Consider the following 14,813-nt stretch of genomic DNA (forward strand, 5'->3'; position numbering starts at 1 on the left):
TGTGTTTAGGCTACAAAGTCAGAATTCCAGGGTCTCTCTATGTTGTACATCATTCTTAAAATATGTTATTACTATGACTTAATGTGGTATTTTCTTTGGAATCTATGTGTCTCAAATAGCCGGGGAGTGTTCTGCAATTTTGTCTCCCTATCTTCTGATTTGTAAAAGGAATTTAATAATATTATGTTCACAGAATTGTAATGTATGTGGGGTAGGAGTTTATCTTTTGAAGATAATAAATTACAAAGTCAAAAAAAAATAAATAAATTACAAAGTCATTTTCTTAATGGTGAAAGATGTTAATATGGGGGATATAGCCTTGGACTTCTCTGTGTCCTTGATTCAGCAGACTTGCCAGGGCCTCTTGTCACTCCCCACTGTGCTAAGAACTAGAGGTGATTATGATTAGTGGGATTGTGGTTACTTTTTTCTTTTCCCTGTGAAATTTTCTATATTGCTATTATTATTAAAAAGAATATATATTTTAAAGCACTGTGCTTCCTTTTAAACCTGTAATCCCAGTCTTTTTTTTTTTTTTTTTACATTTTATTTATTTAGTTATTCATGAGAGATACAGAGAGAGGCAGAGACATAGGCTAAGGGAGAAGCAGGCTCCCTTCAGGGAGACTGATGCAGAACTCGATCCCAGGAAACTGGGATCACGCCCTAAGCTGAAGCCAGACGTTCAACCACTGAGCAACCCTGTACAGGTGGCCCTGTAATTCCAGTGTTTATGGAAAGGTTCAGATATATAAATCCTTTCTAGATGTAACCAGGAAAAGTAACGTAGAAATAAGATGATTACAAGGAACCTTACAATGTTTGGTTTTCCTCTCAAATTCACCCATACACATTTTCCAAAGAAAAGACTAATCTAATTAAGTAGTTGAAGATATTTTCTTTATTTTTACTTAATATTTGAAAAATTAAGAACTCTGGAGCTATACATTAACCATTTGACTCTAAAATGTAATTCAAGTGAATCAGATAACCTTCTTAAAGAACCAATAGAAAAGCATGGATAAAAACGTGGACTCATTCCATCTGAGGGGATGTTGAATCACCTTGTTCATTTGGCTCATGGAAAACTGACCTCCTGAATTCCCTTATGGTAAGAGCTCTGTGGAAGGTCCTATCTATTAAGCCCTGACAGTGGTAAAGTCAGTCTTCAGTAAATGCCTGTCTCTTCCTTGTAGGCAGTGAGGAAGGCATTGAGGTCTGGCCTGAAGTAAATACTGCTCACATGCTAGATCCTTTCCTTTTCGAAGGAGGTCAAGCCTGAGCAGGAAACTTTTAAATAACTGAGCTCTGGGTTTTTGATCACTATGTCCTCAGTACCCCACATCTAGTGAGTACTGAGAAACTAGTTATTGCATGAATGTTCTTGTTCCTGGGTGCCTGTAGTCACTCTGAACACATAATATCCAGCTTTTCCTTGGCCGCTGACCTGTCTAGAGTCTGTGACCTCAAGACTTTGACTTGACTCTCTAGACCTATACTGCCCAGTATGGTAGCCACTAACCACTTGTGACTATTTACATTCAAATTTAACTAAAATGACATAAAATGTAAAATTCAGCCCTTAGTTGCACTAGCCACATTTCACATGGTCAGTAGCCACATGTGGCTGGTGTTACCATTTTGGACAGCACAGGCGTGGAGCATTGCCATCATGGCAGAAAGTTCCATTGGAAACAGGACTGCTCTGTATCTTCCTGAGCCCCAGCTGATGGATTTCCTCTTTGTGTTTGCAGTGCAGCTGTCTGCTTCAGGAAGTGAGGTCTACAGCCACGAGGAGAATCTTCAAGAGCTGCCTCGCATTGTGACATGTCTGAACCCTTGATCCAGTCCCTGCAGCATGAACAAGGTAAAAGATACCTTTGGGAATCAGCCTTTGTGTTTTCTTTATGGTACCATGAGTTTTCTGGAAACGTAATGCCTTTCCACGGTGTGAGAGGTTGCTTCTCCTGCCACAACCATTCCAGGAGTTGGAGAGTTATGTGACTCCAGCAAGCAGTGTTTATAGGCAGGGTCCCAGGAGGTGGTGGCCACTCTGTGGTTGTATAGTCTTCCAATTATGTCACTGTGTTTGTCAGAGACTTCTGAGCGGCTGAAATATTGGTTGTTACTACAACTTCCTTGGCATAAATATTGAAAGAATGAGTCTCTGGAGCCAGACTACCTGGGTTTAAATATCAGCTCTTCCAAATGCTAGCTTTGATGACCTTGGGCAAGTGGCTTTTCTGTGCCTCAGTTTCCCCATCTGTAAAATGCTGATGATAACAGCAAGGTTGTTAAAAGGATGAAAACAAGTTGATATGTACACCAGTGCTTAATGTGGTACCTATCTACATTACAAGCATTTGACAAATATTGGCTATTGTTGGTTTTGATGTTGGGAACACTATTGCCCCTTAGATATTGTTACAGGAGAGTGTTGAGTGTATTTGCAACATTTCCATTTGTTCCTTGATTGACTCAGCAAGTTGGTTACCAAGTGGGCACTCAGGGATGAACAATGAATGAGGCTTAGGTTTTGCCTATAGCAGGTGACAGGCTTGGGTATAGTGTGGCTAGTGTTTTCATGAGATGTGTACCAGAAACTCTGGAGGCACAGAAGGAACATCCAACTTTAGGAGATATGGAAAGAACTGTAGAGGAGGTGACATTTTTGAGTCAGATCCTGAATGATAAATGGTCATTTCTTAGACACAGAAGTAGGGCAGGGCATCCCAGGTAAAGGAAACAGGCTTTGTTTAGGCACAAAGCATATGAGAAAGTCTGGCATGTTTAGAGAACAAAGAGCTGGGTACAGCAGGATTTCTCAACCTCAACATTGTTAACATTTGAACTGGGTAATTCTTTCTAGTGAGAGGCTGTCTTCCACATTGAAGGATGTTCAGTAGCATCCCCTTTCCCTGACTTCAGTCCTGACAACCAAAAATGTTTCCACACATTAGCCAGTGTCCCTTAAGGGAACAAAAATACCCCTGGCAGAGAACCACTGCACTGGTGGAAGATGGTAGTTAGGAACCCAGAGAAGGAGGTAAGGGTCCAATTCTGAGAGCCACTGAGGGATCTAATACAAGCGAGAGACATTTCCAGATGCTACAAGAAGAGGTCAATTATCACATTAGTTATGGGTTGTGATGGAGCTGGACAGTGCTTTTAGACAGTGGTCTTCAAAAGGTATTATGGAAATCCCCAGGCTTTAAGAGAACCCATTTAGTTTGATGAGATTCTTTACCCCTTTCCAGTGGTAATTTTTCTTATGGCCACTCGTCTGGCCTTCTCGGGATGGCTGCTTTATTGCACTGGAAGAGACCAGAAAATAATAAGCAATTGTTTTTGAGAAATTTTCTTTTGTTTTATATTTTTCTTTTCTTTTTTTTTTTTTTTTTTTTTTTGGCCAAGAGAAGGAAACCTTGTTTCCACCCGCCACCCCTACCCCCACCTCCACCAGTGGCTTAAATACTTACTTTTAAGCAGTCTTTGAGAAGTGAGCTTTTGGAATACTGAAAAGTAGGCAGGTATTCCACCCCAAGCTCCTGACTGGAGGGTGGGGAAGAGAGGAGATTTATCACTGTGGCAACTACAAACCTTGGCTTCTATTAGTTAGCTAGAGTTTAGTATACTGAAACACAGAGACAACTCTTGGGAAATCTGATTGGCAGGCACAGTTTGCAATGACAGCCTTGCCCTAAATTTCTTCAGGGCAACTCAAGACCTGATGTCATGGTTTGGCTCTTGAAACACAGCTGGGAACCAAACTCCTCAGACATTTCAAGTGTCTCAGTAGGTGTGTCTATTGCTTGGGAAGTTATGTTCTGCCTAAGTGGCCCAATGAATGCTTTATTTTATGTTATTTTAATTTAAAGTAGTGATTAAGCATGATGTGTAACCTTCATAGGTCAGCATTTTTCTTACGGTTTTCTTGGCATAAGACAAAGAATAGATCACCCTCTGGGGAGGAAATAGGTCTCAGCGTAAATAAAACCAGACAATCATCTCATCAATTAGGATATGTAAGTTAGAAAGTTGGAAATATTTTTGTGGGTGTGATTGATTTTCTTAGTAGATTTGTTCCTAGAAAGTTGGAGACATTTGAATTGTGCACTTTCTACTTCCTTGGATGTACACTGTAGTAACCCTAGCTAGCTTATGGGACACTTTACCTGGGGAGGTGTCACCATGCAGGGTGGCATGGTATCCTAGGGCCCAGTGAAATTACAGGGAGATTCTGAGCACAGTGAGGCATTGACATCTCTCTTTGAGGTTCTTTCAAGATGGTGTCTCTAGAAAATAACTAGAATGACCCCCATGGCACAAGGGATTGATCATTTGTCTAATTTAACCAGGCTAACCTGATAGTGAACTGCTGTCCAGCAAGTAGGGGAGTCCAAGTAGCAGAGTCTGGAGACTCACCAGGAAGGAGTGCAGTTCTGGGCCACAGACAGCTAGCACACTGGTGCGTTAGTTTGTACAGAAGATTTCTACAGAGTGGAACACTCACATTTATTCACCTTCTTATTATAAACAGGCTTGAATGGTTGTTCATTTGGGGCTTTATGTTCTAGCCGTGCATGTTAAAGAAATTTTGGGTGCACAGTTTTCCCCAGGGCACTCATTGTCCTTGGCTCTCCTACACACTTTATTTTATTTTATTTTTAAATATTTTATTTATTTATTTATTTGAGAAACAGATAAAGAGAGAGAGGCAGAGACACAGGCTGAGGGAGAAGCAGGCAGAGGGAGAAGCAGGCTCCATGCTGGAAGCCTGACATGGGACTCGATCCCAGGTTTCCAGGATCACGCCCTGGGCTGAAGGCGGCGCTAAACCGCTGAGCCACCTGGGCTGCCCTCTCCTGCGCACTTTAAAACCATCTTTCCAGTTCCATACTCTCCTTAGATTTTTTTTTACAAGGGCTGACTTTCCAATCTTTATACTGGTCCAAAACTTTATAATCAGGATGTAACTTTAAATTTTGTCACAAGTTTTTATCCTCTCTCCTTTCTCAGGCATTCTCTTGCTAATATGTATAAATATAGATCCTGTAACACAAACTGTTGCTGGTAAGAAGGGCTAATGTTTTATATTTGTGTTATTTATTGTCAATCTGTAAAGAAAGGATTTTAGGGTATTACTTAAAAAATCATAGCCAAGGGGTGCGTGGGTGGCTCAGGTGGTTGAGCATCTGCCTTCGGCTCAGGTCATGATCCCAGGGTCCTGGGATCGAGCCCCACATCAGCTCCCTGCTCAGAGGGGAGTCAGCTTCTCCCTCTCCCTCTGCCCATCCCCCCACTACCTTGTTCATGCTTGCTCTGTCACTCTCTCAAATAAATAAATAAAATCTTTAAGAAAAAATCTTAGCCAAATGGGGGGCAAGTTGGACAGGATGGGACTTTGTAGAGGCAAATTAGGAGGATATGCATTCAGTACATACTACCATGTAAGTTCACAGAACCACACTCACAGCTTCCACTCTTGAAAGCTCTCTCTTCCTAGCAGCAACCTTGGAATTATGACTTTAAACTCTTTCCCTCATGGTCATCATTTTCATGAAGTCATATCACATGCTATTGTCTGTCTTGAATTTATGAGCACACTCCCATCTGATTGAAAAATAATAGATTTTACCATTATTATACAGAATGCTCTTCTTCCCCTCCAGTGCAAAGGAATCTTCTTGAGAAGTGTTTCTTCCTTCTTATGTTCAAATAAAGCCAAATCTGACTGCTGTTGCTTTGGACAAATGCTATAGCATCAAATGAAGTGGAGCAGTGTGTCTTATCTTTCTTGGTGGGTGGATGCTACTTTTTGCTTAATATCTACCCAGCAGAATTTTTTTCTCTGAATATTTTACTGTGCCAGGTTTGAGGCAGTTTCACCTTTACACTCAGATCAATATCTCTACAGTCAACTAAAGAGTAAGATTGAAATTCAGTTTCCGCCTTCATTTAGAGTTTTTTTTACTTGGCACCTCATTAATATGAAGCAGTGAGAAACTCATTACCCCTGGTTCTCTACCTGGCATACACATGACTCTACTTGATTAAACATCAGCTCCTCCAACATACACTTACCTAGTGTGTACTGGCTACTACGTACTGCACTTGCAGGATATCGGTGAACAAAATAAAGGTCTTTGCCATCCAAAGCTGCTATGCTGGCCAAGGTAATGAGAGTCATCTTATTTCAGACATTTAATGTTTAAACATACACCTAACATTAAAACTTCTTCCATTGTAAACTTTTTTCACTTGAAGAGCAAGTTGACAGAGCTTTTGGATGCGATGTAAGAAATTGGTGAACAATAAACATGGACCTCTGTCTTCCCCTCTCTAGGACATCCTTGGAGGTTTTACCAAATGACCCATCTATATTCAGTGAGTCTCCACTCTTTTTTTTGCAGGCAGTGGCCAAGTCCCCCTTGTGGCCGACTTTGAAGAAATATTGCACACATCAAAAACTAGTTACATGGAAAAAATGCAAATAAAAATTAAATGATCTTGGAATAAGGAAGGCTTTATTAATCTCTAGTGGCAGAAATTATAAAGGAAGAGAATGTATTTGACTATAACCTCAAAATTTCCACCAAAAGGTGTTCTGAGCTACCCTAAAGACAAAAGACACACCAGGCCAATTATTTACATGTACAACAGAGAGTTAACTTAGCCAATTTAGTAAGAATTCTTATAAATTAATAAGATAAAGATGATTACTAGAAAAGGGGCAAAGAACAGAAAGATAAGACCAATAAAAGAAGAAATATAATCAGCAAGTGACATACAAGAAAATGTTCAACTCAACAGTTATCAAAGAAATGCAAATTAAAGCAATGAGGTGGCAGTTTCTACCTATACAATTGATGAGGACTTGTAAAATGTACTCTATCACGATAGGAAAGAGATGACCCAGACTCTGTTAGACACAGTGAAAGAACACATTCCTCAAGGGAATTTAAACAATGTGTATCAAAACCTCAAAAATACACACACTTTTTGACTCAGAAATACATTTCTAGAACACTCAAGACAATTGCCATGGATGTGTAAAAAAATTGAGCCAAGGTGTTCATCACATATTATGATAATAGTACTTTTTAGAAGGCGATAATTGTGATATACAGCCATATAATAAAAATACCAGGGAGGGATGGAGGAATATTTAATGACATAAAAAAGAGTTTTAAATAAATTGTGAAGGCAAATTATGTAACAATATGTAGTTTGATCATTATTTCATTTTTCAAAAAACATCTATCTGCTCATACACATCAAAATGTTAGGAGCATTATCTTCTTTTTGCTCTTATGTTCTAAATTTCTTTAGTAATGTACATTCTTTCATACTAAAAATAATATATAAAAAGACATTAAGCTATATTTAAGATATGGACTTCACTATTTTTAAGATATACATGATAGGATGTTGCCCAGAATGTTAGTAGTGGTTTTCTCAGAGGGTGGGCACATGGTATATATTGGCTTCTTATTTAAAAAATACTTTTCTGGGATGCCTGGGTGGCTCAGCGGTTGGGCGCCTGCCTTCGGCTCAGGTCGTGATCCCAAGATCTGGGCTCGAGTCCCGCATCAGGGCTCCCTGCGTGGAGCCTGGTTCTCCCTCGGCCTATGTCTCTGCCTCTCTCTCTGTCTGTGTCCCTCATGAATAAATAAATAAAGCTTTAAAAAATTTTTTTAAAAATTAAAAATATTTTTCTATATTTTCAACTTTCCTACAGTAAGTATTTGTATATGTGAGTAACAATCAGAAAACAACAAGTATTTTAAAATAAATACCACTCTAGTTGTTTTGCATCTGAGATAAAACTGTATGAAGGTATTTAGTGGACAGATAGAAAAAGAGAGTCCTTGGTCAAAACTGAGATTTAAATTTGGGAGTGATTCTATGTGACATACTACCAGGAAGGAGCTTTTTAATATGTTAATGATTTAGGGCAGTAATAAGTAGAGCAATGCTCTAGAAAAAGATACTGTCCTTTGATTCAGTGACTCAAAACTTTTAAATGGAATTACATCCTCTTACTCAGTATGTGTCATTTCTTCATCCAGCTGTTCAAAAGACTTTGCTGATGGATACAAGTTTAGACCAGTGCTTCTCAAACTGTGGTTCGGGAACGCCTGGGGAGTCCATTCACTGCAAGGTCAAAACCACTTTCATAATATTGACTTTTTGTTTGTTTGTTTTCTGCCTTTTCCACTCTTTTGAGTATACAGTACAGTTTTTCAGGAGGCTACATGGCATCCAATGGCACTCATCCCTGTGATGGTTATTGGGATGTGGGCTTGTGTTTTCACAAATTGTCTCCATTTTCATTTTTAAGATGATAACCATTGGTAGAAAGAAGTGACATAAACCAAAGCTCTTGAAGGACTTCAGTGATTTTTAAGCATGTCCTGAGGTAGGAGTCTGAGAACCAGTAAACTAGACCATGCCTATGTCCTATATTTGGCAATCCTTATTCCAAGAAGCAGCTGGACCCAAGGCTCTGAGTAGTGAGTGCCCTGGACATTGTAGCACATCTGTCCCCATCCTCTTTGTCTTTAAGGAAAAACTGCACTTAGTCCTTATTTAAAAAAAGAAAGAAAGAAAGAAACTGTTTTATAGAGTTTATGAGACTAAATGGAACATTGTTAGCACAAGGCCGGCATAGCTCCTGTGTTACGTTATAAGTCAAATTCTGCTAAACGTGGGCTGTACAGAAACGGTAAAACTGGACCCTCATTCTCTCCCATGGTCAGCACACTGGGAAATTCAGTGACTTTTTAGGAAGAAAACAGAGATATAATTCCCTTCTGAGAGGTATGGGAATATAAACTTAAAATTCAAGTGTAATATCCTAAATGGTTGATTTGATATGAAGTATGGAGAAGATAAATTTAAAAGAATTAGCTGAATGTGTTTATGCTTATTTGTCTTTAAAATGTGTGCATGTGTATAACTTGTTTGTGCTTGTCAATATGGATAAAACATTCAGGCTATCTGAGAAATGCTTCCTAATTTATATAGAATTATCTCTTGATAGTTTCATAGTCATTTCTACCATGGAAGCAACAGCAATGCTTTCATTTCAGTACCAAGGCCTCTCCTCTCTACTTACCGGAGACATATTTCAGTTGGTCTCTTAGGTGCACAGCTTGCCTCGTAATCTCCTTACTCATGGTCATGAAGCAGTCTTCATGGTCCAAGGTGTAAGTTGAAACTCTGGACCTTTCTATCCAGAGAATTGGAGCATCAGATGAATAATGCACCGGTGCACGTGGAAGTCAGCACCAGCCTTAAGACCATGTACACTCACCGCATTCATGCTGATGTGACAGTGCCTTGACTTGACGGTGGAGGTGTCAGTGGCCTGACTTAACAACTCCCAATTATGTCAGAAAAGATGAAGGAGAATCTGAACAGGTAGGAGGCAAATTAAGGCTTTGGAGTAGAAAGGCTGGACTTTTGGTTTAAGACCATAATGGCCCCACAGCAGGAGAAGAGCTATGTTTTGACATAACTGTAATATAATTTCAAGTCTGAGAGGCCTAGTTTTGAATCATGATAAGCCCTTTGAAATGTGGCCCTAGCTACTGACCATAAAATAGGTTTCACTTGAAGGAAAGAGGATATTCAGTTTCACTTTGATTTTTCCAGTGGCACTTTACACACATTATGATTGTGGGTTGTGGAATCTTGTTTGTTCTTGTTTTTGAGGATTTAAAGAATAGCGCCTACGATTTTCTTGATTGAAACAAGTTTTGCTTTTTTTTTTTTTTTTTTTTTTAATTGATGAACTGCCCCATGCCAGCCTTCATGTGGAGCTTTAATTAAATGTTGACTGAACTGGTGGGTTCTCGTTCTGCATCACCATATCTGCATCACTAAGCCCACACAAGCCCACAGCATAATTAGACAGGTCCTTTGGACATGTGATGAGTGCTGCGACCTCTTTCTTTGATGCTGGTGGTGGCTGGGTCCCTGTAACAAAGAGGCCAGTGGATTCTGGCCTTTGTGAATCATGCGGAGGAATGCTTCTGTCTTCCAAGTCCTCAACCCTGCCCTTTTTCTCTCAATTAGTAGGTCTTAATGGGTACAATTAAGTTACATCCTATTTAGTTAATTGGTGATTGGAAACATGACTATTTAGGTACTTAATCTGTGACTTGTCCATCTTTGGAATATTAACATACAACTTAATTTGCCCGATTTTGTGAACAAATCATTCTCAAACGAATGCTGTGTATAAGGGCAAGTGCATAACTGAGAGATTACTTCCAACCCCGCTTATTAATTTGAGTATCATTTAATACTTTAAATTGTCCCTTTCCCCCTTTTTTTCTTGTGGTTTATAGCATGTAGCCCTTTGCTTGTATTCCTTCCAGCTTCCTTTTATCTTTTGTCTCCGTAAAATAATCTTAACATTGTTTTCTGTGTTTTCAGAGAACATTGTACTTTTGAATATATGTCCATTATTTTTTTTAAAGATTTTATTTATTTATTCATTCATGAGAGACACAGAGAGAGAGAGGCAGTGACACAGGCAGAGGGAGAAGCAGGCTCCATGCAGGGGCCTGACGTGGGACTCGATCCCGGGTCTCCACGATCAGGCCCTGGGCTGAAGGCGGCGCTAAACCACTTAGCCACCCGGGCTGCCCTATATGTCCATTATTGGCTTCATTCTTTAAAAAAAAAAAAATGTATTTATTTATTTGTTGGGAGGTGGAGAATAGAGAGGAACGGAGAGGAAAAGAATCCCAAGCAGGCTCCTCTGAGCTGAGATGGAGCCCGAAGTGGAGTTCGATCCCATGATGCCAAGATCATGACCTGAGCCGAAAACAAGAGTCAGATGCTCTGTTAACTGAGCCACCCAGGGGCCCTATTTGCTTCATTCTTTAAAACTTCATACTGTGTTATCAAATTAATAAAGGAGGAGAGATGCCTATTTAGAGTATATAAAACTACATAATTTTACAGGCATTCCTCAGTTAATATTCAGAAGACATATTTCTAGTCTCTCATAGATGACAATGTTTAGGTTTAAATGAAAACATTTAGATTTTATTAATCACAGCTTATATCTTCTTCTAGTTTATTTCTTTGATTTTCTCTTTTTTTTAATGAAATAGTTTTGTAACTTCTTACCACCCTCAGATTTTAATGAAGTGGCTTTATCCTGAGAGGCTAGTCTCAATTAGATATAAGTATAAGCAGTTAATTAAGATAACCAACCCAGGCCAGAGAGGTAAAGTGTCATCACATGTCACAGTGATCAAGAAACACCTGTTAATTAGAACAGTAGGATGATTGCAATGAGTTTTGGAGGAAAACAAAGATTGGTTGAAATTAGCAATATATGCGTCTCTCTCTCTCTTTTTTTTTTTTTTTCCTAAATCCAATGCATAAACAACTTGTTGTGACAGCTCTAGGCTGGGATTATGGCATTTTGGCTGGAGTCTGATTATAGCTAAAAATAGACATGTATTAAAGATCAGAAGAGGAATATTAAACAATTGAAATTTTGTGAAAAAGACTGATGCTGTTTCATTGTAATAATTTCCCCAAAGGCACATTAGTAATGCTGCTAAATACAGACTTTAATAGACTTTAATAGTGTGTACTTTAGAGGCCTGATACACAAAGGAATAATGTATAAAACATTCATTATGGAAAATTGCTACCTTTTTTATTTAATAAGAAATCTGTTGAAACAAAACTATTGCACTGCCTATGGCATTATGTTCCTGGGTATTAGCAGGCTGAAGAATAATTGCTACCAGCTTTTACAGTTTTTCTTACCTATTCTAATCAAGTTGCAATCATATTTACTTATTTGTTCCATGAGTGAAAATAGGGATTAAAAGAAAAGTATTTATATTGGATGGATGCTTGTTCGAATTGTGGCTCAGTCTCCCATTACCTATGTAATCTTGGGCACATACCTTAACATCAAACTCCATTTCTTCATCTGCCAGCTGGGATCGTTCTACTTACCTAGGAAGGTCATGGTGGGAGAGGTTAAATGTTGACGCAGTGAAGGCCCCACAAAATAGGCACTCAATAAATGCTTTCCTATTACGATTGCTTTCTATATCTGTTTCTCTTTATATTGCTTGTTTCAATGGATGACAGTTGTAGGGGGAGCGGGAAGGGGACAAGAGTAAGAAAAAGCAATTAAAAAGAAGCCTCGGTAAGCAGCTCTGTCGCCAAGCCTTGCATTGGATTTCAATTTGATTTTAATGTGCTGCTGCTGAGAGCCATGCTGTTGAAAAAGAGAGAAGAGTAAGAAGCAGATGCTCTGGGAAGAACAGTGGGGCATTTATCTCTTTTAATGAGATAACATCATTAGAGTGACAAAGTGCAGTGAATCGATACTTGAAATGGACTGGTGCTATCTTCCCAAAGTGCACCGATTGTTATACTTCCACAGCCTTAGAATCTGCTGAATCACAAATTCCGTCTTATCTGTTGTTGGAGCCACCGACTTTGATCTCGATGAACGGATCTACACCTTAGTGATCTCCACAGGAGCAGGAAAACGGACTAATTGGATAAATGAGAAAAATCCAGGGTGATTTATTAGTTGCCCTGTAATCAAGGAACCTCAGAGAAAGGAGGTTGGATTTCTTTTTTTCCTTTGGCTTTAAATGGCTGCACATCCTAACTCTCGTCCCCTCCACCCGCTCTCCTTGCTCTCTGTCTGCTTCTTGGTGTAATGTCAGAAACACTAATCATGTCAGACTGTGACACTGACAGCCCTGACATTCACAACAAAGAGACAAGAAGGGGAGCGAGGAAGAAAGACCTCAGAGGGGGAAGATGAGGAAAAGCAGCAGGGGAAGTATTTTTTTCTTGCACAGAAAATCCGTAGCTGCAAAACCAACAATGTTCTGGATACATCACATCCAAGGAAAATTAAGGAAGGAGCGAGGTGAATTCGGATGGAGATAAAATTGGGCTGGGAAGATTTTGTGTTACTATTTTTTTCCCTCTTAGATTTCAGTGTGTAGCCTACATTATAGTTACTGTGGCTATGATTTCTTCTCACCCAGGGGGGGAAAAAAAAGAAGCTGTTAAAATTTTTTTTTTTCCCTTTCCCTACCCCAGTTTTTCTCTTTGAAACAAAGCAAAGTTAAGCACGGATCTTAGCAGGAAGTGTGTGCTCTCTAAGGTTTTCCATTGACCAGATTCCCATAGTTGAATCTGAACAATAGCTACTTCAGGAAAGAAGTCATGTGTGAGAGATGTTTTCTGACCATGACAAAACTGACTTGGGGACTTTCAGTGTCTTCCCCTGGCTGCCTTGCTTTGGCCTCTCCAGCACCTGCCAGCTGCAGGAAATGCTTATGTTATTGCGATTTGGAAGGGCTGACTATGGCCAGGTCTTCCAAACACCTTTGAGGTTTTTCTCTCCCCCAAGCACTTTCTCCGATTGGAATTGTTCTGGTGAGTGGTCGCAGGTCTCTCTCTTGGATCAGTTATGACCTGGAAACCTGCCGCCACATCTTACATGTGTTTTGAATCCAGATGCTATGATCTAAATTGAGCTCTGAGCACAGGCTGAATCATCCTAGCTTTTCTGTAAACACGAGAACCCAGCTGCCAGCTCAGCTTTTGAGGTATTTTGAATTAAAACTCTATGTCTTAGCTAGAATATCCTTTTACTTTTTCATCACACAAGTTTAAAAAAAAAAACTGGAAAATGACGTATTGATTCCATATTATTTACCTCATTGTAAAGGAAGTACGTTTTTTGTCTGTATTTGAAAGCAGAAGCTGAGGGTCACATAGTGATTTCTCTTCAGATTGATTACAAATAATATTGAGAACTTTGGAAAAAATTGAGACCTCATTTACAATATTCTCGTCCTTAGTATTTAAGTAAAACGTTATATACTTGGGCCACTTGGGAGAAGTGCCGCCCTGAATTTACAAAATTAAAAATTTTAAGTGAACTGTAGCATAATTTATGTATAGCAACCTTGACATTGTGGCTTTTTAAAAATTCTTGAGGAAATTCTACCTCTACTGGTAGAGGAGAGTAAATCTGTACCCTGCGGAGGATTTGAGGGAATTACTCCAAAATATCTTTTGGTAAACTCATAATTTTTTTGAAGTTCCTTTTTATCCTAAAAATTTATATGGATTTTATATGATTCTCTGTATTGTGTCCATGGTTTTTTTTTTCTATGTAAAGTAACTTTTAAAAAATTACTTGCCAGTTAAATTACTTAGTTAAGTATTATATTAGGTAATTTAGCTGTTCTAATGAATAGGTACTCAAAATTCAATGGTTTGACACAATGAAGGTTTCCTTTCTTGCTAAAGTATCAATCCAGTGTAGGTCTTTCTGGTCAGTGAATTGCTTTTATTCAGCAGTTAACTCAGAAATCCTGAACTCAGGCTCCTTCCATCTTCTGCCCTTACTGTCTGTATTAGATTTCTAGGGTGCTATAACAGAGTACTACAAACTGGGCACCTTAAATAACAGAAATTTATCGTCTCACCCTTCTGGAGGCTAGGAGTCCAAGATCAGAGTTGAGCAAGACTGGTTCTTTCTGAGGATCTGTTATCCAGCTCTCTCCTTGGTTTGCAGATGTCTGTCTTCTCCCCGTGCCCCTTCATATTGTCTTCCCTCTATTCCTGCTATATCCATATTTCCCCCTTTTTATAAGGACACCAGTCATATTGAACTAGGGCTCACCCTATTCCAGTGTGACTTCATCTTAACTAATGACATCTATAATGACCCTATTTCTGAATTAAGATCACTTTCTGAAGTATTGATAATTAGGATTTCCAACATATGA

At 39.1% G+C, this 14,813-nt stretch overlaps 1 protein-coding gene across 6 annotated transcripts in view; it reads left to right on the forward strand.

The window, feature by feature from the left end:
- Window positions 1–14,813, forward strand: part of BACH2 (BTB domain and CNC homolog 2) — a 359,456-nt gene that overhangs the window by 97,035 nt on the left and 247,608 nt on the right. For 4 of the 6 annotated variants that reach the window (XM_072832052.1, XM_072832049.1, XM_072832053.1 and 1 more), the window contains exon 2: window positions 1,755–1,867. Coding sequence is in view for 3 of the 6 variants with exons in the window: in XM_072832049.1 (XP_072688150.1) it covers window positions 1,859–1,867 (9 nt within the window). In the remaining 3 variants the exon portion in view is untranslated. The remainder of the gene's footprint in view (window positions 1–1,754; window positions 1,868–14,813) is intronic. The other 2 variants (XM_072832054.1, XM_072832051.1) reach the window with 1 other exon arrangement.

This window comes from Canis lupus, chromosome 7 (assembly GCF_048164855.1).
Source record: "Canis lupus baileyi chromosome 7, mCanLup2.hap1, whole genome shotgun sequence".
Classification (NCBI taxonomy): domain Eukaryota; kingdom Metazoa; phylum Chordata; class Mammalia; order Carnivora; family Canidae; genus Canis; species Canis lupus.